Source organism: Camarhynchus parvulus, chromosome 23, assembly GCF_901933205.1.
Source record: "Camarhynchus parvulus chromosome 23, STF_HiC, whole genome shotgun sequence".
NCBI lineage: Eukaryota > Metazoa > Chordata > Aves > Passeriformes > Thraupidae > Camarhynchus > Camarhynchus parvulus.
Window position 1 is genome coordinate 1051335 of NC_044593.1, and position 25406 is coordinate 1076740.

Below are 25406 nucleotides of genomic sequence, written 5' to 3' on the forward strand. Positions count from 1 at the left end.
CTGGAGGGGAGAAAATCACTTCTGATACTGATCAATGGCCTCATTAAAGCTTTGAAGCCTCTGTTTGGCTTCTCCTTCCCACCCAAGGTTCCCAAATCCCTCTCGTAGGTCCCTGCCACCCCCATCCCTTCTGCCCATGAGGACATTCAAGCAGACACCACCATCACAGATCTCAATATCCACCTTGTCCTGATGGAACACAGTCCAAATCCCAAGTGTGAATGGCACTGCATTGTTTTATTTGACGTGTCTTTACACAATGGAAAGTGCTGGAATGTTGTTCCACATTTTACACATTTATACATCAACAACATCACACTTGATTCTCATTATAAAATTGTTTCCGAAGGTTTTCCATTTACTCCTACTTACAGCAACTTCTACACTGGGGTAGAAATGAAATAATTTAAAAAATAGAAACACCACAGAGAATCCAACCCGGACTTCTGGAATTTCAAAAATCCATAAGCCTGCTGCATAACACAGGTTTTTGTTGGGTTTTTTACCTTTGTTTTAATTCCATGGAGCAGTGAGACAGTGAAGCTGGGCTTGGAGTGATTTCAATACCTGAAGAGATACATAAATACCACACCTGTGATAGAAGGACAAACCCCATCTCCCTGCCTTTTCACTCTGTCCTATTCCTGTCTCTGGAGCAAGGACCTGCCTGCAGGATCCCACTTTGAAGCTGGTGGCAGGTGGGATCCTGAGCAGGCACAACACAGAGTTAAAAACCTCCACATCCATGAGAATCCCTGCCCATTCCTTTTCCCCCTGCTGTCAGTCAAGTGAAAACACTTCTGGAAGTTCAAGAAGCACATCAGGTACAACTGAAACACACTGAAATGAACATGAAAAATCTGAATTTCAGAATGATTTCTACACAGGAACATCAGCAGCCTGGTTTGTTCACAAATCATTTTATCTTTTTAAATAGAAAAAAAGAAGAATCTATCTAGACTAAAAAAGTTTGGCTATAAAATAGCATAAAAGCACAGGAGCGGGTGTTGTTATACCAAGGCATATTTTCCTCCTACTAAAACACTTAACACAAGATCACAAAATCAAAGATCTGTATTCTAAAATATGCATCCTGGTCTCAGAAGCAGCAGATGCTCTGTCAGACGCACAGGAGGCCACACGGAAAAAGTCTTCATGAAAAACAGCAAACAAGGGCTGAAACTGCATAAAAACTGGCTAAGCCAGGCAACTGATTGTCTTTGAAAATACAAAACAGACTGGAGAAGTTAACAATTAACCCTTGGATGTTTTAGCTCCTGCCAGGACCTAACAGTCACTGGATTTATTCAGAGGTGGAGGCTGTCCCAAGGACTGGAGAGCAACAAACATCCCCAGGTTGTCAGAGAGGATCAGACACAGCACACTCAACAGCTGGATCCGTATTTCACTCTCCCACTGTCATTAACTCCTAATTAGGGCTCAGTGCACCACCACAGACACCAGAGCAGGAGCATTGGTGATGGACTCTGAGGTTCTTCCTCTGGTGTTCTCCCCCCTGCAGTCACCAACCCCCCTGAATTCAGCTCCTCAGTGTATTTGTGCCTCATGTCAAACTACAAACACACAGCTGGTATTTCTAAGAAAAGCAAAGGTTAACCCTCACCTCAGCTGGCAAGGAATCTGAGCATAGAGAGTGCATTTCACTTGTGTTTAACACTAGATTAACTGGAAGCTGTTGGACAGATCAGCTTTTAACTGCTGTACAAGGAACCTGCTGGAACCCACTCGTGACAGGAGGAGATTATTTCAGCACTTGGAACATCACACTGTACAACAGAGAGCAAAGGGCGACATCTTAAAAAACCAAAACACAGCCAGACTCCCTAATTGTCACTATTTCAAGTCAGGTGGATTTGCTACACTCGGGGGGGACTAGTCCCTAAAATTAAAGTGCTTTTCAGAGCATTGGCATCCAAAATCTTGAACATGAGAGACAACTACAAGTCAGATCTGTTGTGACCTATAGCAGCAGCACAGACAGCAACACATGGACTGGCCGGGTGCCTGGAGTTGGTACCACGTGGAGCAGCTCAGCTCTAGCAGGGCATTGTCCCCCCCACCTCCAGGGCACACTCGAAGGCTTTGGAGTCACTCAGGATGGTGGGGGGTGGGTCTGGGCGCCGTGTCTGCAGGATCTTCTGCTTGGGGTTCTTCATCTCCTCCTCCTCCTCAGTCTCACTCTCACACACGTGCACAACCACGCTGGGCGTGGAGTCTGTCCCTGCGTGCAGCTCGTACTTCTCCCCTGGGAGCAGCCAGCAAGAGCAAGGTTAAAAACACCCCCAAGGAAAAGCATTTAGCTGAAAGCCCCTTAACTGCAACAACACAACCAAGTAATCATTAATTCCCACCCCATCTCTAATGTGCTCAACCTCCACTCATCACCAAATGCCTTAAAACAGTCCCTGTAGCAGTTACAGCACACTTTGAATACAATCAATCTTTTAATTGGCATTTAGAGGAAGGGAGGGATGTAAAAATCCCAGGAAGACATCAGAACGCGAGCAGCAAGCACATTTCCAAGTGACATCATTTGTGCTGTATATTTCTGTGACATTTGTAAACTAAAAGCTGCAAAAGCATTTGAGCACATCAAGCCTCCCCATTTCCTGCTTTTCACAGAAAGCAAACACCACATTTCCCAGGAAGGCTTAGAAAGAGAAGAGACTCATTTTCTTCTCACAGAAAAGGACAAGTAGAAAAACTCCCTCAATAGCCACTTTTGAAGGGAAGTACCAAACAAAAGCAGGTAAAGGCCCCTACCTGGCCCCAGCTTGGAGACAGCGCAGAGCAGGTCATAATTGATCAGAGGAGTTGCATCTTCACTCTGCTTCCACCCCACGGGGGGAGAGGCAGGGGGGGAAATCAGGAACTGTTTCACAGGTTGTGGAGGAAGGAGGTAGGACTTGTCCCCAATTTCACTGGACACCTGCACCTGCAGGCAACGCCAGGAGACAGAGAGCACAAATATTAATTCCCTTGTTATTTGGTTTATTTCCCCACTAATTCAGCCTAGCTTTAAAAAACAAAACGGGTTCAGCTCTTTGTACAACACCTCAGGGAACTGCTACAGCTCAGAACTTGTGCAGGGGCTGCTGTGGGACCTGTGCCAATGCAACAGGAACAAATCTCTTACAAAGAGAATTTGGGGCCCGCTTATTTTGTTTCAGCCCCTCTGTGTGTCTGGTTTGGTGACTGTCCCAACCAATCTCAGCTCAAGACGAAAACCAAAATTGTGCCCTAAAATTTTGGCACAGCTCAGAGTAGAACAATGAGGTGATTTCAGATATTTCCCCCAAATGAAGCTCATGGGCAAAGAAGGAATAAGGGAACAAGGACAGAGGTACAAGCAAGGTCTGTACCTGTGCAAAGTAGAGCTTCAGCTTCTTCCCGCTGAACTCGGTCTCGTGCAGCTCTATCCGAGCTCGGGCTGCTGCCTCAGGGTTGCTGAAGTTTATCCTCACCCTCCTGAAGCTCTTGAACAGCTGGAATGTCACCTGCTCGTCATAGACTGTGAAAAGTGCTTCAAACCTTTCCTGGAGAGAAGCACAAACATTCTCCAGGTGCTAAATGAACATTCTCACTCTGTGAAAAGATATTTTCCTTTACTCTCTTCTCCCAAATTCCATCCGTTTCCTGAATCACCTCAACCTGCACATTCCACATCTCCCTCCCTGCTTGTAAATCCACACTCAGGGCAGCACAGCTTTGTCTCACTGGTTTCACCTGAATCCCAAGAGCAAACAGATGTGAATGAGCCCAGAAACTCTGAATACACCAAGTGCCACCTAGCGAGAGCTGCTCAGTGCTGCAGCTGCACTGCACTGTCATGAAAATCGATTTCATGCTTCTGAAATCCAATTAATAACTTTCAATTACGAAATTCAATTAATTTACCAGCTCTCTGATCCACAAGAGACCTCATTTACAGATTTTTCCCCCTCAATTATGATGTGCATTACTACACTGAAAATCCAGACAAAAAAGTTCAATGGAACACTGAGAACACCTCACACTCCTTCTCCCTTACCTTCTCCTCCTGTACCTCAAACACAGCCTCATGAACACTGCAAGCAAAGAGTGAGGTAGGCAAGTCACTGAAATCCATCATCTCTTCCAAATCCTCTTCATTTTCTCCAAAAATCATCTGCTCCTCCTCCTCCTGGTCGCTGCTGTACAGGTCTGACTGGCTGTCGCTCCAGGACTTCATGGAATCCCTGAGCATCCTTGCCCCCCAGCAGCTCCTCAGGTGCCAGCTTCCAGCAGGGCCCTGCCAGCCAAAAACCCAAACCAAACGTGAGGATAGCACAGCTTCCTGCCCCACTGTTAAAGGCAAATCATTTCACAAAGAACAGGAATCAACAGGGAATTTGTTCTGTCCCCCTCGAATCAGCAGCACCACATGCCCCTGCTGAGGATGGAGGGAGGACTCTGCTGCTCCATCCAAGGGAAGATAAAGTCACCCCATCAAGAAACTGCAATTTCTCCTCCCTTTACTCTGACAGGAATCCAAAATGACAGCGCTGTTCTAGAAGCCTTTCTCCATGACACACTTTTACAGTGAGCAACAATTTCTTGTTTAATAATTAAAACCATTTCCTGGGTAATCAGAGCAGTCCTCTGGTATCTGAAAAAATAACTTTATTTCATCAATGAGAGCATGTGGACAAAGTTAAATAATCTGTCCAAAGCCTCTCAAAAATCTAAAATCTCCTGATGTAAGGAAATGTCCTTTTCCTGCACCTTTCCATAGGTAGCAGTACTTACAGGAGTAGACACATCAAGGAAGACAAAAAAATGCAAATAAGCAAGAGACTAAATAAAAAACATCAGGGAGAGTATTTTTATACAATAGAAAAGATTTCACTGGAGTGGACCTTCTGCCACCCATCCCTGCAGAACTCCTGAGGTTATCACACTGCTCCTAGCTGAGAGAAAAACAGGTTAATTGCACCAGATCTGGGTTTGGAAAGAGTGATAATTTGTGACACAACACTAAAAAAAGCTAGTAAATATATGATGGTTCACTGGCAATGATCTCATTTGAATATTTGCCTAATGAGGAGGGATTAAGTGGGTTAATGACAGTGACTGCCCCAGTCACACCTGGGGATCTCAGTTCTGCTGCCCAGCATGGCAGGAAGGATGGGAATTTGGGAGAACAGGCAGCTGGTGGAAACCTCAGTTCTTGTGCTTGCTGATTCATGCAAGGAGGGAAGAGAAAGGGAACAAAAATGTGCCAACATGGTGAAAACAAAAGGCACCATCTGGCTCTGAGGAGATCTGGGCTCATCCAAACAGCACCAGGACAGACACGCACATCCAGCCAAGCTCTGCTGGGCTGGGAGCAACATTCCAGCCTTGGCCTGGTTTGGATCCCACATTCCTGAGGGATCAAACCACCCAACCCACAAACTCTGCTTTTCTGACAGCCCAAAGGATGGGGAGGCCTCCAGCAAGGAGAGAGCAACTCTGGCAGAGAAAAAGGAGAGTTTGGAAAGTAAACTCCATACTTGGGTGAATGGTGAATGAAACATGGAGTGAGGAACACACAGAGCAACTCGAGACTTGGTCAGGTCTGAGCCTCACTGCAGAACAAAGTCAGGGCAGCAGTGACATTAAACCAAACCCAGAGTGCTTCTGCAGACAGCACTGGGCTGTAGGAGCTACTGCAATCATTTTGTATTTCCTTCTTTTTAAATTAAGATTTCATCATAGTTCTGTTGTTTTTATTCATAAACCTCATGGTTCCTTCTATTTCTTTTCTCAGATAACTGATTTTTCACTACTTCACCCAAATCAATTCAAAACACCTGATGACTGAGCAAGGCAAAAATCTCCAGCAGCCCCCTGACATCAGGATGAGACAGGTGAGACTCAGGTATGAATATCAATTAAGAAGCACAGTGAGTAACAGCCCTGTGAAAAGTGATATTTGAACAGACTGGGTAGAATTATTTACTGTGCAATTATTAGAAAGCATCAAAATCAGAAGAAGGACACTCCAAACTTGACAGGTACAGGAATGTGATTATCAGTGCAACAGCCAAACTGCTCTGCTTCAGGAAAAAGGGAATTTCTTCACTTACCTCCTTGGAAAGGCGAGAGATTCCTATTTATAAATTGTTTGATGTGAATGGAAATATGCAATTCTAAGTTATTTATTACAATCGGCTTATTCTTATCATAGTATTAACAGCAAGAGACTTATAAACAATTTCATTGCAATACTCATTAGCAAACTATTGGATCACTTGTTCCCTCATAGATTTCAGACTGAACAGCACAATTTAAAGGATTCCAAGAACTAAAGCCACTGGGATCAGACCTTTCACTAAGTCCTTTCTCTGAGCATTAACACCTGCTTATCATTTAAATACCAGCTGACAGGGAAACGCTTATAATAACAAATGTTTATAAACAAACTCCCCAACTTCACAGAAGGCTAAAAATCATCTGAAATGAAAGCAAAGCAGCTCCTGGCATGGGGAGCTGTGGCTCTTCACCGGCACAGGCAGCACCGGGGAGTTTTCCTTGGCATCCTCTGGAGCAGCAGCTCATTCACGGTCACAATACCGCTGCTCAGGGAATGTAAGGGCTGGGAATAGTGGTAATTTCCACAGGAACAGTTAAATCTGCTCTGACAGGGGGAAAATCCTTCCGTGGGAGGGCGGGGATGCCCAGAGCAGCTGGGGCTGCCCCTGGATCCCCGGCAGTGCCCAAGGCCAGGCTGGGCACTGGGGCTGGAGCAGCCTGGGGCAGTGGAAGGTGTCCCTGCCATGGCAGGGGTGGCACCGGGTGGGATTTAATCCTTCCCACCCAAACCATGCCACGATTCCAAACCCTGGGGACCCCACGGCGCTGCCCTGGCTCAGCGCGCCGGGACAAACCCGGGCCGGGGGCCGGAGCCTCGGCTGCGAGTATTCTTTGATGCAAACCCCCAAACGCTCCATCTCCGCCCTGAGAGAGGATGAAAACAACTTCCCCGCCCGCACCCGCGGCACGGCACGGCCCGGGGGCGGCTCCGGCGGGGCCGCGGCTCAGCTCACCTGCGGACGGCTCTGCCTGAGAGGCGCCGGGGACGCGCAGGGTCCGTGAGAGGCGCCGGGAGCGCGCGGGTCCCGCGGGTGTCCGTGAAAGGCGGCGGGAGCGCGCGGGTCCCGCGGGTGTCCGTGAGAGGCGCCGGGAGCGCGCAGCGCCCGCGGGTCCCGGGGCGGGGCGGCGGCGGGAACGCGCCTGCGCGCGCCTTCCCCCGTTCCCCCCCCCCGCCGTCCCCGGGAGCTGAGGGGTGTGTGAGGGGGGTCGGTGACCCGGATGGAGAGAGGAAGAGGAGGGGAGGAGAGAGGGAGCGGTGAGGGAAAGGGAGACGGGGCGGGAAGGAAGAGAGGCGGGAGGGAGCCGGGGCTCTGCGCATGCCCCGGCCCCGCTGAGGGGTCGCGGCGGGTCCGCTCCCCTGAGGGGCCGCGCGGTGCCGGCCCCGCCGCCGCCTCCCCCGGGAGGGTTCAGGGGGAGCCCCAGAAGCGCTCCGGGGACACTTCGGGCGGTGTTTGCCTGGCTCTAAGCCAGCCCTGGAGAGGCCGCCCAGGTCCCTGTGGGAATGGCTGAGCTCAAAGCGGTGAGAATTTATTGTAAAATGCTGCAAATCGCCCTCGGAGCAGCTTCCGGACGAGGGATCGGCGGCTGCTGTGGAGGAAGGAGCTGCCCAGAGCAGCTGGGGCTGCCCCGGGATCCCTGGAGGTGCCCAAGGGGGCACATCGGGGCTGGGAGCAGCCTGGCACAGTGGAAGGTGTCCCTGCCATGGCAGGGGTGGGATGGGATGGGATGAGATTTAAGGGCTCTTTCAACCCAAACCATTCTGGGATTCTTTGATTCTTCCCCTGGCATCAATCGGGACGGCTCTGCCATCAGCCTCGGCCAGCTGCCAGCTGGGAACAGTGACAGTTTGTGTCCTCCTCGGAGTAAATCACAGCTTAATCCAGCCATGAGATGGTTCAGACAGCCATCATCTGAGCTGGGTGATACATCAGTGCCTGTGCACATTTACCTCTAGAAAGAAAGCACAAACCAACATCCTTTCTTTGGTTTTTCGCAAAAAACCCACACAGAACTATTGAGTTTCACTGACACTAATATTGAGTTCAACAGCTTTGTCCTCGATTGGAAAGACAGAAGACAGCGTGGGTTGGTGATAGAAGTAGTGAAATTTCTGTGGCTGAAATATTTTCCTTTAAATTTCAGAAACACAGAGAGAGATGCTGAGCTGGGCTTGTCTACCAGGTGATTTGTCCACCTTTCCCTTGGAAGAAAATAGCCCAGCAGATGTCACTTCAGGAAGGTAGGACCAGTTTCCCCTGTCCAGGTAAAGGCACTCTGCAATTCAGATGCAGTGCAAATTCAGGTGTAACAGGTTACTCTCCATCCTCAGCCGTCCCTTGCTGAAATCTCCTGCTTTATCGATTCAATACCACATTTTCCTCCCTGGGCAACAATAGATTCTGCTTTAATACCACTAACTGCAACATTTGTGTCCACTTCGGTGGCATTTAAAATACTTTGTCTCCTGCAATAACACCTCGTTTGTAGCACTCCTGATATCAATGGCACATCTTTGTATCAGCACTTAGAACGCTTGTAATATAACCCTCTAATCTTTGAATGGTGGATATTAACAAAGTACTTTTATCAGAAATTCTGGGGATTAGGGAATCCAGGGATTCAGTGAAGTGCAGCTCTTACACTGAGGCTGCCCTCGGGTTGTCTTTTCTCCTTTTGTGGTTGGGGACCCCAAGAGATACATTTAATTAAAAGCGTCCTGAGGGTTATCCTCTGCTTCTCCCCACGGACTGCAAACCCATCTGGTGAGTGTTAATTAGGTTGGCAAGCAGTCGATTAAGCCAAATTGCCACTTTTCTGTACCCCAGACACCATGCCCTGGGCTTGAAGGATGACACCTGCCACAGCTGCATTCCCAGCTGTTCTCAGGGGGCTCAGATGTGTCAGAGAAGCTCAATGTCAGTAAAAAGCATCACTAGTCAGGCCACCAAACATACAGGGAGTTTGGGTTGTGTCCCCACCCCTTTCTTTGGATCACAATTTCAAGGTCTTCAAAATATTAAATGCGAAATATTTTTTTCAAAGCCCTGTAAAAGGAAGTTTTAAAGGTAAATTGCACCGTTCCTACAGCTGACCCCAACTCTGTGGAGACTCCTGTGAAGACCTCTGTGAAACTGGGAGCATGAGCAATGCTGTAACAATCTGCATTTCATGTACAAGTGTCCTGTTAAAAACAGCCAGAGAGCTCTTTTAATATACACTTTAGTCACCTAAATCCTGTCAACTTCTCCCAAGACATTTCTGGTCAATGAAAGCTCTACCAGGAGCATGGAGCAAGCCAGAATTCCATAGATTTTACCACAATCTTTTATTCAAAGTTTGGTTTCATTTGTCTCACCTGAAAGACAAATAGAATGAAACAGACATGCAACACTGCCTGTGAAAAATGAAGCAGTTATCCTTTCTAGTGCAGGAGTGTAAAGCTTGATTTATTTACACATTTTAAGGTGAACAGGAGAACGTTGTAGGCAGATCATTTTATACATTCAGCTGTGCTCCACAGAGTGCAGTTACACATAAAACACACACTGAGGATGTTTTAAGTGCTCTGGTGCCTCAAAAAGCCACACAGGGGAGAAGCCAGAGATGTCAGCTCACACTGGTAAGGAAGGCAGGGATGAACCCAAGGAGCTGCTCCTTCAGCAAAGTGCTGGAGCAGCTCCAGGTGCTGAGAAATCCCTTCCATTTGGAATCTGGGGGTGCTGTGCCACGTGCAGGGTCCTGCATGAACCCTGCAGTGCTGACATTCACAGATCAGAGTGTGCTGGACAACACTTAAATATTTTTTCACCCTGGAATGTGGCACAGGGCTCCTCTCCTTCAAACCTTGCTGTGCTGCTCTGCTGTAAATATTTGCTGCAATCCCAGGCATGGCCACTGTCACCTCAGACTAACAAATATTCTGTGAAAAGCTCAGTGTGAGGGTGCAAAACCCTTCCTGTTCCAGCTTCTCTGGACTAGAAGGGAGGTGAGGAATTTAATTCACTCCTGAAAGAGCCAGAAAGAGCACAGAAGTCCTTCAGTCAAGTTTAAACAACATACTTGGTTTCTCTGGGCCCTGCTCATGCCTTTTCTTAGGCTGAAGAGCAGAAAATAACATTTTTTGGAAGACTGGGAGAAAAAGCAAGAAAGAGGAATGTGCATAAAATAAAAAACAAACCCAAACAAACAAAATCAACCCTATTTTGAGATTCCAGTGTTGAACAGCAGCAGCAAACAGGAGTGAGGTGCAGTCCCTTAGTTCTACCCCTACATCAGTCATGGGGCTGAGGCCCATGGCCAAGGAACACCCCAGGCTCCACTGCTGTGGCACAATGATCAAAAATGTTGTGATTTAAGTGCTGTAGAAACAGACACCACCTCCAGTGGAGGCCTTTGGCAGGGAAGTTTCCAGAAGCAAACAAAGGAAGATTTCCCTGTGGCTGCAGGTAAAGGGAACTGTCATTATTAAGTAGAATTATTTGAGCACACAGAGCCTGTGTAAATAAAACATGGTTATGTAAAGCTTTGGAGCAAGGCTTGCCTTTAGAATCTTTGCAAAGAAAGGGGCAAAGCCACACAATAGCACAAAAGCTGAGCTCGTGGCTGGGGGCAGTTTCACTCAGAGAAGGGCTGACACCTGAGGGCTCTGTGCAGGGAGCAAGGGCAGGAATTGGGCTTGGAAGAATTGGGGAGTTTACAGCAAAACCACCCCTGAGCAGGCCAGAGCAGCCTGCAAAGGAGGCACAGCCACCTCAGAGCAGCTCTGTGTCCATCTCAGGGCTGTGCTGAGAAGGAAAACCCAAACCAGGACTCATGGCTGCCAAGCCTGTGCTGGGTTTAATCCCTGCTGAGAACTGGGACCAGTGCACTGGCACACACAGGACCATCCTGACCTGGGTGTCAGCAGCCATTTAGGCCCTTCTGATGAATTCTTTCATACCACCCAATTAAGCACAGAGAGTATTGCCATGGAACAAGTGTGTGGTGGCACAGCTTGTTTTCAGACTCTGTGTCCTGTGGCTGCAGAACCAATAGGTCAGAACAGGTTGATGAAATGGGAAGAGATAAGGAAAGGCAGCATTCCTGTGCCCTTCCCATCCAGCCTCCCTGCAGTGCTTCATTCTGCATTGTTAATGAACAAAAACTGCCCATAAATTCACCAACAGTCGATGGCCACATCCAAAGCACTAAATCAGTGTCACTGCACCCCAGCAAATGAATGCTCTGGCAGCAGGAGCCCATTAACATCCTTATCTTGCTCAATCACAAATCAAATATTGAGGGTGAAAGGAAAGCTGTTATTTCTTGTGGTTTCCTAAGTTCCAGTGCAGGGGATGTCACTGATAAGATCTGAATTGTGCCCAGCTGGTGAAGGAACCTGGGTACAGCCCCAGGGCACCTCCCCTGGGCACAGGGAAGGTTATTTTTCTAAGCTGCACAAAAATGCCAAAGCAATCCAAAGCATGCCCAGATTGAATCAGTCTGGCAAAGCAAACAAATGCAAAGGAACACTTCTGTTGTCATTTACAATAACAAGAACATAATCATGTGCATGTCAGGGCAGTTGTTGGGAATTTCTGGCAGTGGGAACAGAAACTGGCGATGAGTCAATTTAACAAATGAAAATAAAAATAAATAAATGCAGAAAGACACTATTCCAAACCTAAGATAATCCCAAACTGCCTGGTATTGGGGGAATCACTTAAAAATACACAGAACATGAGCACTATTCCTTTCAAATAAAGTTCCAGGGTCCTGGAGACTCCACTGTGCAGACAGCCCAGACCACACTGAGTGGACTTAAAATTCAGTTTTCTAGGAAAAAACCCTCCAATTTTAGAGCAGCCAATGCTATAAAAGTGCCAGGATAAGCAGTGAATGTTGTACTTTCTCCTCAATTGACAGTTCCCCATTGTCCCCCTGTGTCCATTCTCCCTCAGTATCAGCTCCTGGCCATCTCCTGGAAGCTGGAAAGATAAATATCAAAGTACACAAAGCTCCATTATCCTCACAGGCCTCAGTGAGTGCTGGGCAACTTCTCTCCTTAGGTCATCCACAGTAGTAGACAAGTATTGTTTTTCCTTTTTTGAAAAGAAAGAAGAAGGGGGAGGACCCCAGCTTACATCACCTAAACTGAGTTTTTGAACTAAGGAACTTCAACATCTTTAAGTAGCTGGGACCACTAAAGTTGGAAATCCTGCCTCAGTCAGAAAGAAAATAAATAAACCACGATAAAGAATTCGAATCTTGTCCAAAATTACATAAATTCCCACCAGATATAGTCACATCATTCTCATTTCTCCTTGTCCTCATCCTTTGCAGTGCTCCCTCTGTACCATTTAATCCAACTTGAAGCTCCTGCTATGAAATCAGAAAACTGGCAAATAATCTTTGTTCTAAGCCATATAATCCAGTGGTGCTCTAAAAACTACCCCCATCCTCAGTGCTTGTGTTCAACACCAGAACAGAAGTGCCCAAAATGGGTGGTTTGAAGGGATAAATGTTCACTCTCACCAGTTCTGCTGCTCTAAACACACAGCGAGTTCCAGTGTTGGTGTTTCAAAACAATGCCATTTATTGCTGTGTCAGGGGAGCTCCATGGTCACACCAGGATTTAGAGCCTTCCTGGAAATCTGTCACAGTCCCTGTAAATGAAAGATTAAATCCTGCCCTCCTCTCTCTGTGAGCAGCTCCTGAAAACTTGTCTGGAGATAAAACCACTCCCAGCAGGGCTGAAAACTGCACAGTCACTGCCACAGCATCTCCTCTCCCATCAGTTCCACAGGGCTGCACTCCCCAGTCCATCATTCCACACTCCCAGCCAGCAGAATTCCATGCAGAACTGGGAGCTGCTTCCTGCCAAGTGCTTTCAACTTCCCAACTAGAAAAAGTTGTTTATTTTAATAATCAGCCTGGAAAGTTCAGCCCGAGACGAGCTTGAAACTCTTCTCAAGGTCGGCTTTACACTTGCTTCTATTTGAACAGGTAAATAAATAAAGGTCAAACTGCTGAGTCCTTGAAGGTCACTCACTCCTTCTTGCTGTGCTCCAGCACCCTGTAGGGAGGGGCAGAGACCCCCTTGGGTCCGTGCTGCTCCTGCACGATGGGCAGCGTGGCTGGGGTGTAGATTTCTGGCATGCTGTCGTTGTTCTCCAGGGCGCCGTAGGAGAAGGAGGCTTTGAGGTCAGGCTGCACTGCAATCCCTTTGTCATGCATGTTCTGCATGCCTGCAGGAGCAGAGGCACAGATTAGGGACAAAAGTGCATTTTTGCTGCTCGCTGTTCAGCCAGGAAATGAGCAGTCCCTGAGGCTCATCAGCTGCTAAATCAAAGACAGGGTTTGTGCTCAGCACTGGAGCAGCTGATGGAGAAATAAGCTCCCAGTGAATGAGGGATGGCTCTCAGTTATCCACCAAGTGCTGCAGATCTTTCTTACAGCTCACCAGAGAGCTTAGCTGTGCTTCCCAAAGGAGATTTCTGCTCCTCTACCTCACTTCTGAGCCATCCCCAAAAATCAGTTCTTCCTGCTGGACCCAGCCCCATCCCAAGCACGTGCTCAAACCAGTTCAAATTCTGATAACAACTGCCTGATCCACCCAACCCTGAGCCAAAGCCTGAGCCCTCCCTGTGCAGCCCAGCTCTCTAACAGGGTGATGAAGCCCTGGGCTTTGGTCACCTGGCATGGCATCCATTGAGATGTAGGGCTCGAAGGGGACAGGCTTCTTCCTATTCCTGGTGATCAGGAACACTCCCAGGAATGCTATGAGGCACCTGAGGGAGGAGAAAGGATCACTGAGATGCCTGGCAAGGCACAGCACACAATATTTATTCCCAGTTGCTCCCTACAGAATTCAGAGCTGCAGTTCAGGCACTGCCAAGGCAGAATTCCAGGGCACTGAGTCCCCCTGAGCAGCACTGGAACACCCCCAGCAACCAGCACAGCTTCACCTTTATCAAACACAGGGAAAAGTTTTCATGTTAATTAATTAATTAACCTTGACAAACTGCAGGGGAAAGGAAGCATAGCAACATTTGGTTTTGCTTTGATGGGATTCCAGGATTTAGCAGCCTGACCTTTCCAAGGCTCCCTGTAAACACACCAACAACCACAGATCTGCATTGACACAGAGCAAGGTGCAGCTCAGAACAATGATCTCCCAATCGTTTGGGGATTTTTTCCTGTGCTTATCTAAAAGCCACTTGAGAATGTCCCCTGATTATGGAGAGCTAATTACACCAAAACACTGAGTTACACAGGAAATGTTTTACTGATCAGATCTGCACTGTGCCTTCTCCATGCTCTAAAAACTCCAGAAGTCAGGCACAGTTCAGGGAAGGTGCAAAATCTGAAATAAGGTTGCCAGAGAGAGTCTTTGGGTTATTTTACAATTGATGAGCAGGCAGCTTGAAAAGCAAGCCATATGCTGAGCACCCCAGCTGATCCCCAGGATTTAGTGATTAATTGTTGTGTAATTGTGCATTACCAAGGGTTACACAATTTTTTCCAAACACAACACTGAGCTCTAAGGGCCACTCTGCTCTGACAGAGAGGCATTTTTAAAAAAGATTTGTATTTTTAAAATTTGAGCCACATGAAGCAACAGTTTTCTGTAAAAGAAACCTGGAGCACTTACCCCAGTGCAAACATACAAATGTGGAGAACATCTTCGCCCATAAAGTCCAGGTAAAAAGTTGCTCCTTGAAAAGGAAATCATTCATTACATCTTCCCAATTCCACCTTTAGCCAGGATTCCTATTTTTATAGCCAGCACCTTTGTTTATTTAATGATCTGAAAATAGGTGTCCTGATTTCTATTTTAACACAAATTATTGACAAATCTTTTCGAGTTTCACTACCAAAATAGTTCTGCTGGTGTCACTAACAGAGATATAAATGAACCTGTGCAGCAAAAACAAGAGGGACTATTTTGGAATGATGAAACAAATTGGATTTAACTATAAAAAGATGCAAACTCTTGACCCCAAACAACAACAAACAGCTCCAACCTCTAGAAGTGTCCTTGGTGTCCTGGGTGGCAGCAGGACACATGTTCTGCCTCCTGCTCTTTACATTTTTAATGTAAAGAAAATAAAGTAAAAAATAAATAAGGAAACATTTTAGCTGCACATCTAAGAACACATATTGAATGAGGAACAGTCTCAAACAAATTCCCCTGCATTTTAAACAAAACTACAGCATTGAACAGAAAATTTTAAGAGTCTACTGGGATAATTCACATTTTTAAAAAGGAAAAAATCCCAAACAAAGCCAATGCAGATGAGAGATAACAAAAAATAAGAGTCATCATATTGCTGATATTCACCTTCTTCAGGAGGATTATTTCCCCAAATCTTTTGCCCTTTTTTTAGAAAGGTTTGTGCAGTTACCTGCTGAGATTGCTGCTGTGGTAGATAGGATGTAGCCAATGCTGGAGATCTGAGCTGAGTCATAGAGCTGGGAGGCTTGAGCTAAAAACCTGCAACACAATCACAGGCAACAGAGGCTGATTGGGAAGGATCCTTTTTTTGGAAACACCTTTCAAAAGTGATGCATAAATTTAAGAAAATTCATTCTTTTTCTCACTGAACGGCAGCAGCAGCAAGCCTTGGAAATAAAAGGACAGAAGAGGGAGGTTTGTGGCTGCACTGAAATTACTGCCCCAACCTCAGGGCCAGAGTGTCCCTCATATTTTGAGAAGCCTTTTATCCCTACTGCTAGCAGCTTTTTATGTTATTGCAAGTACAAAGGGGGAAAAAAACCCTAAAAATAGACACACTTTCAACAACACTGATCCTGCACTTTGATTTTAGCCAGTGCAGATACTGCATTTGATTGGCCACCATTTCAGTCCTAAAATTGTTTGGCAAATACTTGAATGGTGGCATTAAAACCACCTGGCAGTGGGACAGATCACAGGAAACAATGGATAATTCCCCTACATTTTAATGGGTATTTTTGGCATGGTACCAAAGAGCCCTGACCCACACCCCACAGATAGCAGAGAAAGAGAGGAGTCCTTACGTGGCCTGGTAGACAGCTGTGGCAGCCATGCACACCAGCATGATGTAGAAGATGGGGGAGTCCAGCTGCAGGGTGCCCTGGATGGACACCAGGATCATCCCAGCCACAGCCTTCACTGTCACCACCGTCATGGAACCTGGGGGTCACCACACACAGCTGGGGCAGCTGCAGGAGGCTGCAAACCACCCCAGCACCCCTCCTCCTGCCAGGCCAGACAGGGCATCAAACTGCCTGTCTGCCACCAGCTCTGCCCGTTCTATCCCCCACAAACCCACCACAGCAACCTCCAATAAATCACTGAACCCTCCTCCAGCTCCAGAGCTGGGAGAATTTACTGTGACCGTGTTCACAGGGGTCTGAGGATGAGGGAAGAGAATGAGGATCTGACTCCATGTTTCAGAAGGCTTGATTTATTGTTTTATGATATATATTATATTAAAACTATACTAAAAGAATAGAAGAAAGGATTTCATCAGAAGGCTAGCTAAGAATAGAATAGCAAAGAATGAATAACAAAGGCTTGTATCTCGGACAGAGAGTCTGACTGTGATTGGCCATTAATTAGAAACAAGCACATGAGACCAATCACAGATGCACCTGTTGCATTCCACAGCAGCAGATAATAATTGTTTACATTTTGTTCCTGAGGCCTCTCAGCTTCTCAGGAGGAAAAATCCTAAGGAAAGGCTTTTTCAGGAAATATCCTGGCTACACATTTACTGGTGCTGTCAGTGTTTAAAGAGTGTTCTGCAATTACAGGATGGGAGGATAAAATTTTCCATTTGGTTTGGTTCATAAAGCCAAAGAAGTGTCCAAAGCACGAATCAGGAAGAATTTTCCTTTCTTGAAAGTTGGGCCATTCAGCATTAGGGCAGTTGCTTTGTAATTCATGGAGCCTGTGAGGCACCACTGAAATCCAGCTCAAAAACCCCAAAAAAGAGTAAAAAAAAGACACTGCAGGAACTGAAGGTGCATAAACAAAAACTGAGAACTGTGACACAGATTTCAGCATGGCAGACTTGCCATTACTCATCCTTTAAAAAGATTAATTGATTACAGATTCCATTAAAAAAAATAAATTGAATGTGCAAATCCAAAATCACTGCAGGATCCCAGTGTGGGATATCAGAATCACCAGGGACTCAATTTCACAGGGACAAGCTGGGGTGGCAGAGGATTCCTCATTTCTTTAACCACACAGCAAATCTTAACAGAGCTAAGACAATTTTTGAAGGTAAAATCCTCTCTTTCACCCTCTGGCTCAGCCCTCCTCACACACTGAATGCCACCCTTTGTGTGCCCAGATTAAAATTAAGAACATTAATAAATAACCTGCACTTTCTGTGCTTGGCAGATTATTTGCCTGATAGGGAATAAGCCTTGATTGCTCAAAGGTTCTTTGCAAAGATCCTAAACATCAGCTTCAGGAACATTTCTGAAGGAAATTAGTGCATTTCGTGGCATTCATTAAATCCATAAAATCCTCTGCATGCCTCAATTTACTGTTTAAAGATCTTACAAGTCCATATCAACTTACCCAGCAAAGCCACCAGGAGCAGAATAATGACAATGTAGTTTGCATTTCTCTCCTTGTAAAAGTACAGGAGCAGACAGAACACAATGATCTCCACAAGCTACAGAAGAGAGAGATGAGAATATCAGAGATGCAGAGCACACAGGGTTGGCAGTAAATGAGATTCTGAGCCAACCAAACATTAGAATAGGGCAAACCAAAGGGAAATGGGGATTCCACACAATTATAGACCAAATTCAGCATCATCTCAGATTCCAGTTAGAGGAGATATTCAGCAGCTGCTGGCAGAACAGGAAACACAGGGCACTTCTGCTGTTGGATTTATGGTAAAGCAGCTGATCAAATAGTCCTGACTGAATGTTCACAGGAGAGATCTCAGTCTGCTTTCTGCACTGAGCTCCCACAAGTGATCCCTGGGGCAATGCCAGGATTATCTTCCCTAAAACACAAATTTCATGGGATTTTCAATAAGAGATTTGTGAGTCCAGAGAAAGTCAGTGTGGAAAAAGCCCAGATTCAGGTACCAGTAAATTTTCAGTCAAAGACATTTAATCCTACAGAATTCAGAGGAACAAAAGGAGCTGTGCATGTGTCTGACACCTGGAGAAGCTGGCCCAGGTTCATGTGAACACAGGGAACATTGGTAGCAATCAGGAAAAATAATGCTGGAAATGAAACTGCCCCAGGAGAAAACCCCCCCACCCTCCATGGCCCCTCACCATGTAGAGCAGGAATGGCCAGCTCACTAAATGCCTGGTGATGTTTTCTGCTGTCATCTTCTCGTGGCTGTTGGGTCCAAATGTCACCAGCAGGTAAGTGCCAACAACTGCCAGGCCACAGCCCACGAAGGACAGCACATAGCGCCCTTGGGCAGCACAGGACAGGAGAGCACAGGGTTAATGAGGGAGTGGATGCATGCAATGAATGAATTAATCCCACAGCACCATCACTGGATGTTCCTCTGAGTGCCCCACCTCCAAAATCTTGCAGCCTCCAGAGGCAGTGAGGGTGTGGGAGCTGAGACAAAGTTAGTACCAGGTGGCATCTGCTGAATAAATCAAGCTGCAAGATCTGTGATCCTGCCTGGCACTGCCCACAGCCCTTTCCCACCTCTGCAAACACCTCCATGTTCATGGAGTTCACTCCCTTGTGCCTGTGCTGCAGCTTCAGCCTGTTTCTAAATGCTGTGAGGTTCAGGGGATTTGGCACAAGCCAGGAAAAAGATCTCCACTTGTAATAAACAGTGGAGGAGATGACACATTTCATCCAAGAGGTGCTAATGAGACCTTGCCAGCCCTGCAATTATAATTCCTGAGGGCCCATGCTGTGTGATGAACTGTAAACACAGAGGGAAAATGAAAAGGAACTGTGGAACTTACTCAAAAATTCCTTGGGCTTCCATTTTTCTTTAATAAATATAATTCCTATGATTGCACTAGCTGTGAAGGAAAGAAAAGGAGAGAGAGAAACAGTGAATTCTGGAGTCAGGAATCTCCCACAGGAACACACTCAGGCTCTTTCCTCCTTACCCACAACAGACACTGCACTGAGGGGCACAATCAGTGAGAGGGGAGCAAAGGCGTAGGAGGAGAACACTGCCAGCTCCCCCAGCAGCAGCAGCAGGAACCCACTCCACCAGGTCTTGGTTCTGAAGTAGGCCCGGGGGTCCTTGGAGCCTGCCAGCCTGATGTGGCTGTATTTCTAGGCAAGAACACAGAAATAAAGCAGCTTTGGTCATGTTTGATTGTTTATTTGAGTGCAGGATGAGGAGTTGCTTCAGGGCACTCACCTGCAGGTTGAGGGCAATGCTGCTGACAAGGTGCCCAAAAATAGCCAGAAGTGCCCCAATCAAGTTCTCCTGCAAAACCAGAGGGAACACACAATATATAATAATTATATATATATATAATAATATTCAATAATTCAATTCTTGAATTCAGCCAAGGAACCCAGAGGGGTTTGCACACTCTGGAGGAGAGCAGACTTTTAAACCATTCCTGAATCATGGAATAGCCTGGGATGGAAGGGACCTTTAAAGGTCATTGGGTCCAACAGCCAGCTGTCAGTAAAACCTGTTTATCTTCCTCCCTTCCTGCTGACGTGGGGCAGCTCAGGTAAGTGCTGTGCCTGTGCTCCAGACCTGTGAACCCAGGTGGAAGATAAGGCCCAACAGCCACTTTCTCCAAGAGACTTCAATTAGTTTGCCGTTTCTCAGAGAGGAGGAAGATAAGGCTAAAAAAGCCCCACACCATCACTCATTCTTCCCTCTGAAAAACTCATTTATGAGGATTTTATTGCCCTGGAATTCGACAGAAAATGGATCAGGAACCTCTGCTTCCCAACTATTTTGCTCTTCTCCACTTGTGACAGCTGCTGGTTCAGTCACTGATTCAGCCCATGTGATGAGGAAGCCCAATTATCAAAGATTTTAATCTGCTTTTTGTATAAATCAGTTATTCCCAAAGCCACAGGAGACTGCTGACAGCTCCCAAGCTCTTCTGCACTGGCATTCCAAGCTCAGCAACAATTCTCACGCTCTGAAGATGGAATTTGAAATGAAGAAAGGATGTAAAGCAGGCTGAGTCACAAAGGAGATGCAGAGGAGGACTGAAGAGAAGAGCCTGAGGCCACCAAACATTTGTGTGCTCCCAAAACTGCCTAAACCTCATTAAATGTCATTAGCAGTGTTCCTTCAGCCCAGTCCTTACTTGCATTGATTTGGGATAACCCAGCTCAACATTCGGATGTGAACAGGAATAAACGGACTAATCTTGATTTTCTCAAACACAGAAGAACTTCCAGATTTCAAATTCATAGCAGCAGAACATAAACCTCTTTATCAGAATGCACAAAAATAAGATTCCCCCAAAGAGCTTCACTCAAAAGCACCTGAGAGGCTCCCAGGACAGAGAGAGGAGGTGGCAGGAGGATGTCACTGTGTGAGCACAGTGCAGAGATCTCTGGGCTGTGACAGCCCCAGGCAACAGCACTTGGGTCAACTGCCACAAGGGCCCAGGTCTGTGGCCTCAAATGAAAGAAAAATGTCCTTTTTGCTAAGATTCTCTGAGCACCTTCAGAATCAGGGCTTCAGAGGGAATTTATCTGCTCCCAGCTGGAGAACAAGGAGGGATTACAGCCCCATGTCCCAGCCAGCTGCAGCCTCTGCTGTGGGCTCCCCCCTGAAATTCAAACACCTGAACACACAGAGCAAAGCAGAACCTCTGCTCTGTTCCTGCTGCGTGGCTGACAGGGCACCTGTGGGAATCACTGCACCCAAACACCTCCACACCCTCCCTGCCACGCCTTCCTGCAGCTCCTCTGCTCTGCACACACAGGATTCCTCTGTCACTCAGATATGACACCCAGGAACGGCTGAATACAGAGACAGAGCCCTTTCTGCAGGAAATAACCCCAAAGCAGCATCACTATCAGCTCATTCCAGGAATCAGGGCCTCAGGGGATGGAAACCTCCCTGCTGGGGAGGGAAGCTGACCTTGTAGGAGAAGGAATCTGTGTGTGGCTGCACAGAAACTGCTGCTGTGGCCAACAGGAGCTGCTGGAGCTGCAGGCTGGGGCTGTTTCCTCCTTCCATTCTGGGGCTTTTTCTTTGCTTTTCAGCTGTCTTGATGCTGGAAGTTCTCTTTAAAGAAGAGACTTGGACCCTGCTGGAACCAACGTTTGGTACCGCTCCCTGCCATCCATGCTGTTCCCCTGGGCAAGTTCAGGGAAGCACAAAGGAGTCCTGGTGCTTCCAGCCAGTCAGTGAGGCAGCAGGGTTATGTTCCTTCACGATGAATCTAAGGGGAAAAAAAGAAATGAAACCCAAAGAATTAGATCAAATAAATCAATGGCCTGAAACCTGAAATGAAACGCCAGAGAAATGCCCCTGGAATCAAACTCACGGCTACACATAGAAAAGAAAAGCAGATTTTAAATGTCTTCTTAGAAAGCCTTGGGCAGAAATTCAGAGACTTTGCTTTTCAAGCTCTTGTGACCTGGCTGGGCCCCAGGGGTGACACACTCAGCTGGCATTTAACAGCAGCACAAAGGCTCTCATGTCCTCCAAGCTCTGCTTTTCACGTCCCTCCTCCCCGAAGCTCCTTCCTCCGAGCCCCGGTTCCCGGGGCCGAGCTGGCTGGAGCTGTCCGGGGGACAGCAGCACCGGCCCCGCCCGGTCTGAGCGGATCCCGCGGGGTGCGACCGTCCCGGGCTCGCTCAGCGCAGCCGGGATCAGCCGGAGCATCCCCGGCCCGAGCCCGGGCACCGCGGGCAGCCCCAGCGTGGGGGCACAGCAGCCATGGAAGGGCAAAGCCGCCCATGGTGAGGGGACGGGGCTGCAAATCCCGCTCCCGCCGCCAACGAGCCTGCCCGGGCAGCGCAGAGCGCGGGACAGCCCCGGACCGGGACACGGGCTGTTCCCACCTAAACCTCCGGTGCGCGGCCCCGCCGCTGTCCCTGCCCTGCCCCTCGGGGCGGCCCTGGCACTCACCGGCCCCGCCGCTCACCGGCCCCGCCGCCGACCCCAGCCCGGCCCCGGCCTCCAACTCCGGCTCCCGGTCCAGCGCCGGACCTTCCGCAATTGGTCTCCAGCGCTGTCAATCAAAGGCCCGGCCCCAAGGTGAGGACGATGATTGGCTGCCGTGCGAAGGCGGGGTCCGGTCCAGCCTATGGGCGCAGGGCTCTGAGGGGCCGGGCGGAAGAAGCCGCGTTCCGCCGCTCGGTTGGGGCGGGACCAGGCGGTCCCGTGGGCCCCGCCCGGAGCGCTCCCGACCCAGAGCTGCAGGGACAGCCGCGGCCCCGCGCCTTCCTCCGCTTTGCCCCGGTGGGACCCGTTCCTCCCCCCTCCCCGTGTGCGCGGCTCCCGGTGGCGCGAACAGCAGCCGGAGCCGCCTTAAAGCGCATGCGCAAAGCGCCTCCGCCGAGCCACCTTAAACCAGCCGCCGTGGCGCTGAGAGCTCGTCTGTGATTGGGCGGCTGCTCACAGTAACAAGCACGGTGATTGGAGGAGAGCTGAGGCGGCTGTTGTCTCGGTAACCGGGAGTTCGCATTCCCGGGGCCGCCGAGGGCCGGGGACGAACGAGCAGAACGGGCAGATGCACACCGCACACCGCCCCTGAGCAGGGTCGGGGATGTCCCCGGTGCCCCCCGCGCCGCCTCAGCCGCTCAGGTACCCACCTGCCGTTCCCAGCGCGCCCCGCGCCGCCTCACCTGGGCGCGGCTGGGCCGTGAGGCGACTTCCGGTGGCGCCTCAGGTGAGGACCTGGAGGGCTCCGCCTCATCCCTCACCTGATCCCTCACCTGGGCTCCCCTCGCCCCCGAGCTCCGGTTGTCTCAATGCAGACAGCAAAGGCCATCGCTGCCCTGGGCCAGCTCTGCAGCCTCGGCCCTGCTGCACGTTCAGAGCCGGGACTGAGCTTAGAAACAAAATCCCGGCTCTGCCCTGAGTCGTGACAGTGGACGTGTGGGCTGTGACCGGATCCCCGCCCTTCCAGCTCAGGGATGCTGCGGAGCACGAGGTACCTTTGGCACAATAGCACCGCTCGGTGCCATGTCCTGAAAATAAACAGCGCTTACCATAGTGAGTGCAGAGCTGAAGGGTGAAAACGTCAACCACGCCAAGGTTTTTCACTCAAAGCACAAACAGGCTTCATTTCTGGAGCAAATCAAGGGATATCTGGAATTATTTATAGCCGCAGTGGGTTAGAGGAGTGCCAGGTCCAAAATTCCTCCACTTGGGTATAAACCAGCACAAGGGAATAAGAAATGCAATCAAAGAACATTCATCAACAGCAGTGCTTCCAAGGGTATTTTTAAATAAACCAGGGAAATGAAATGCAGGAGTGACTGCTGGTTTTCTGGCAGGAATGCTGCATTAATGTTGGATTTGCCTTTATCTTACACATCCCGTTTCAAAGGACAGCTGCTGGTGTGTTCACATGTTTCCTCCATCTCCATATTCAGTGTTGTTGTCCTTGGCTGCTCTTCTTAGGTTTCAAGATTTCCTTATAAACACTGCAGGAAAGGGATCTCAAACTGGGGGGAAAAAAAAGAGATTTAAGTCTCAATCAAAGGAATTTCAGTATAACCAAAAATGTTTGAAGTTTATGAGAGGTTTTTTTTTTGACTCTGGTAATGATCCTGTTCTGTGACAAAAATAGCAACAAGTTTAGATCAAGGCCATTAAATTAACTTTATAATTACAACTGATAACAGGAGGAGAAATGGCAATGCAATATGAGTGGTTTAAGCCTGGAAATGACTTGGCACTCTGCCTGCCCCAGGGAGGTGTTACCTTTTTGTACTAAAAACTACGTGTACAATATTTACAGTTACTATCCAATACCTATCACCTGTGTTAGACAGTGAGCTTCTACTCTAAACCACTCCAAAATTACCACCATCACCCAGAAGATGGAGGCTAGGAAGAGGAAGGAAAAAGGACAAGGCACGCCCAAATTCCTCCGTCTTGGGACCCCGAGCCCCCATTCTAAAAACCTCAAAAATCTATTTTTCACCCTGTGATAAATTCACTACCATTCCACTTAAACTTTCATGGCTTGTAAATCTTCATATAAAGTTGGTAATTTTTTCCATGGGTCAAGATCCAAGGCACGGGGGTCTTGGGCTCTGTGCCGAGGTCTCTGAGCCCCCCGGGCAGGGGCTCGAGCCCTTCAGGGTAGCCAGAGGAATTTCCTGGGTTCCAACCCTTCTCCCTGCCCTTGCTGGCCTTCCCGCGGCTCCCAGGTTTTCGGGAATTCCATCCGCCCTCCTTCACCAGCAGAGGGAAGCAGAAGGATGCGTTAAACCCGCAGCCAGCGCTCGCAGGTGCCAAGGGCCTCCTGGATGCACCTTCCCAGCTGCTTCCTCAGCTGGGGGAAGGAGGATGCCCTTCCACAGCCTCCCTCTGTCTGGGGACTACGTGGTAACCCCAGAACTCCCAAAATTATGTACAGGAAGGATTTCTGAACCTCGGTACCGGGTATGTAAAGTAGGTACATCAAGGAGGTGTTTGGCATCTTCCCCTCTTTCTTCTCCTGCCTTGAGCATCTTCTCTTTCTTCTCCTTGCTTTGATCTCTTGCTCCTTGCTTGTCTCTCCCATCTCAGTGATATCAGGAGTGCATTATCTCAGGGTTGAATAACAGCAATCAAGGACGTAAAGGACAAAAAAAGATGAGGGGAAAATGATCAAGGTGGAGAAGTTGCTTAAAGACTTTGTGTAGGCGCCATCAGTCTGCCTGGTCAGCTTCCAGCAGAGCCAGCTGACCTGATGCTGAGCTGTGACTAAAGCAGAGCAGGCAGAGTCTGCAGGGAGCTCCTCAAAGCACTCCCTTCCCTTTGAGAATTTCCTGCTTGAAGGGCAGAGTGGGCAGCGGGCCAAACCACAAACTACACAAGGGCTTGGCTGCTTCTCTCCAAGGCTTTATCCCTGGAGAAGAGTTCCTGCAGCAGGTCACGAGGGGAGGCACTGAGACATCAACACCAGGCCTTTGGGGGGCTGCTGCCTTGGTTCCCCCACCTGGAGGACTTGGCTGTGTTCCCCTCAGCCATTCTGGAGCACATTCCTTGAGTCAGGGATAAATGCCAGGACAGGAAGTTACCCACTTGTAATTTAGGCAGTGGAAGGAGCTTATTTGTCTCTCAGTGCTTGACCTGGAACACCCAAGAGGTGACTTGACCCACTTGTGTCACTCTGCCAGTTCACCCCTGTAGGACCCAGCCACTGGGGCTGGGAGC

The 25406-nt window shown here is 48.4% G+C and overlaps 2 protein-coding genes across 3 annotated transcripts; both read right to left on the reverse strand.

The window, feature by feature from the left end:
• Positions 1–172: 172 nt before the first annotated feature.
• RCAN3 (RCAN family member 3) lies at positions 173–7260 on the reverse strand. Its single transcript, XM_030964506.1, has 5 exons — positions 7071–7260; positions 4052–4291; positions 3384–3557; positions 2785–2956; positions 173–2266 (listed from the first exon to the last, which is right to left on the reverse strand). The coding sequence occupies exons 2-5, from the start codon at positions 4244–4246 to the stop codon at positions 2058–2060; spliced, it is 750 nt and encodes a 249-aa protein (XP_030820366.1). The 5' UTR covers positions 4247–4291; positions 7071–7260; the 3' UTR covers positions 173–2057.
• Positions 7261–12667: 5407 nt separating this feature from the next.
• Positions 12668–23306, reverse strand: NIPAL3 (NIPA like domain containing 3). 2 transcript variants are annotated; one of them, XM_030964505.1, is made up of 12 exons: positions 23246–23306; positions 21165–21468; positions 19461–19529; positions 19201–19372; positions 19051–19110; positions 18391–18536; positions 17675–17771; positions 16138–16273; positions 15504–15592; positions 14750–14813; positions 13792–13886; positions 12668–13343 (listed from the first exon to the last, which is right to left on the reverse strand). In XM_030964505.1, exons 2-12 carry the CDS (start codon positions 21261–21263, stop codon positions 13144–13146), a joined length of 1227 nt encoding a protein of 408 aa, XP_030820365.1. In that variant the 5' UTR covers positions 21264–21468; positions 23246–23306; the 3' UTR covers positions 12668–13143. The 2 variants fall into 2 exon arrangements, with proteins under 2 accessions (XP_030820365.1, XP_030820364.1); XM_030964504.1 differs by lacking the exon at positions 23246–23306 and adding an exon at positions 22161–22209.
• Positions 23307–25406: the final 2100 nt, after the last annotated feature.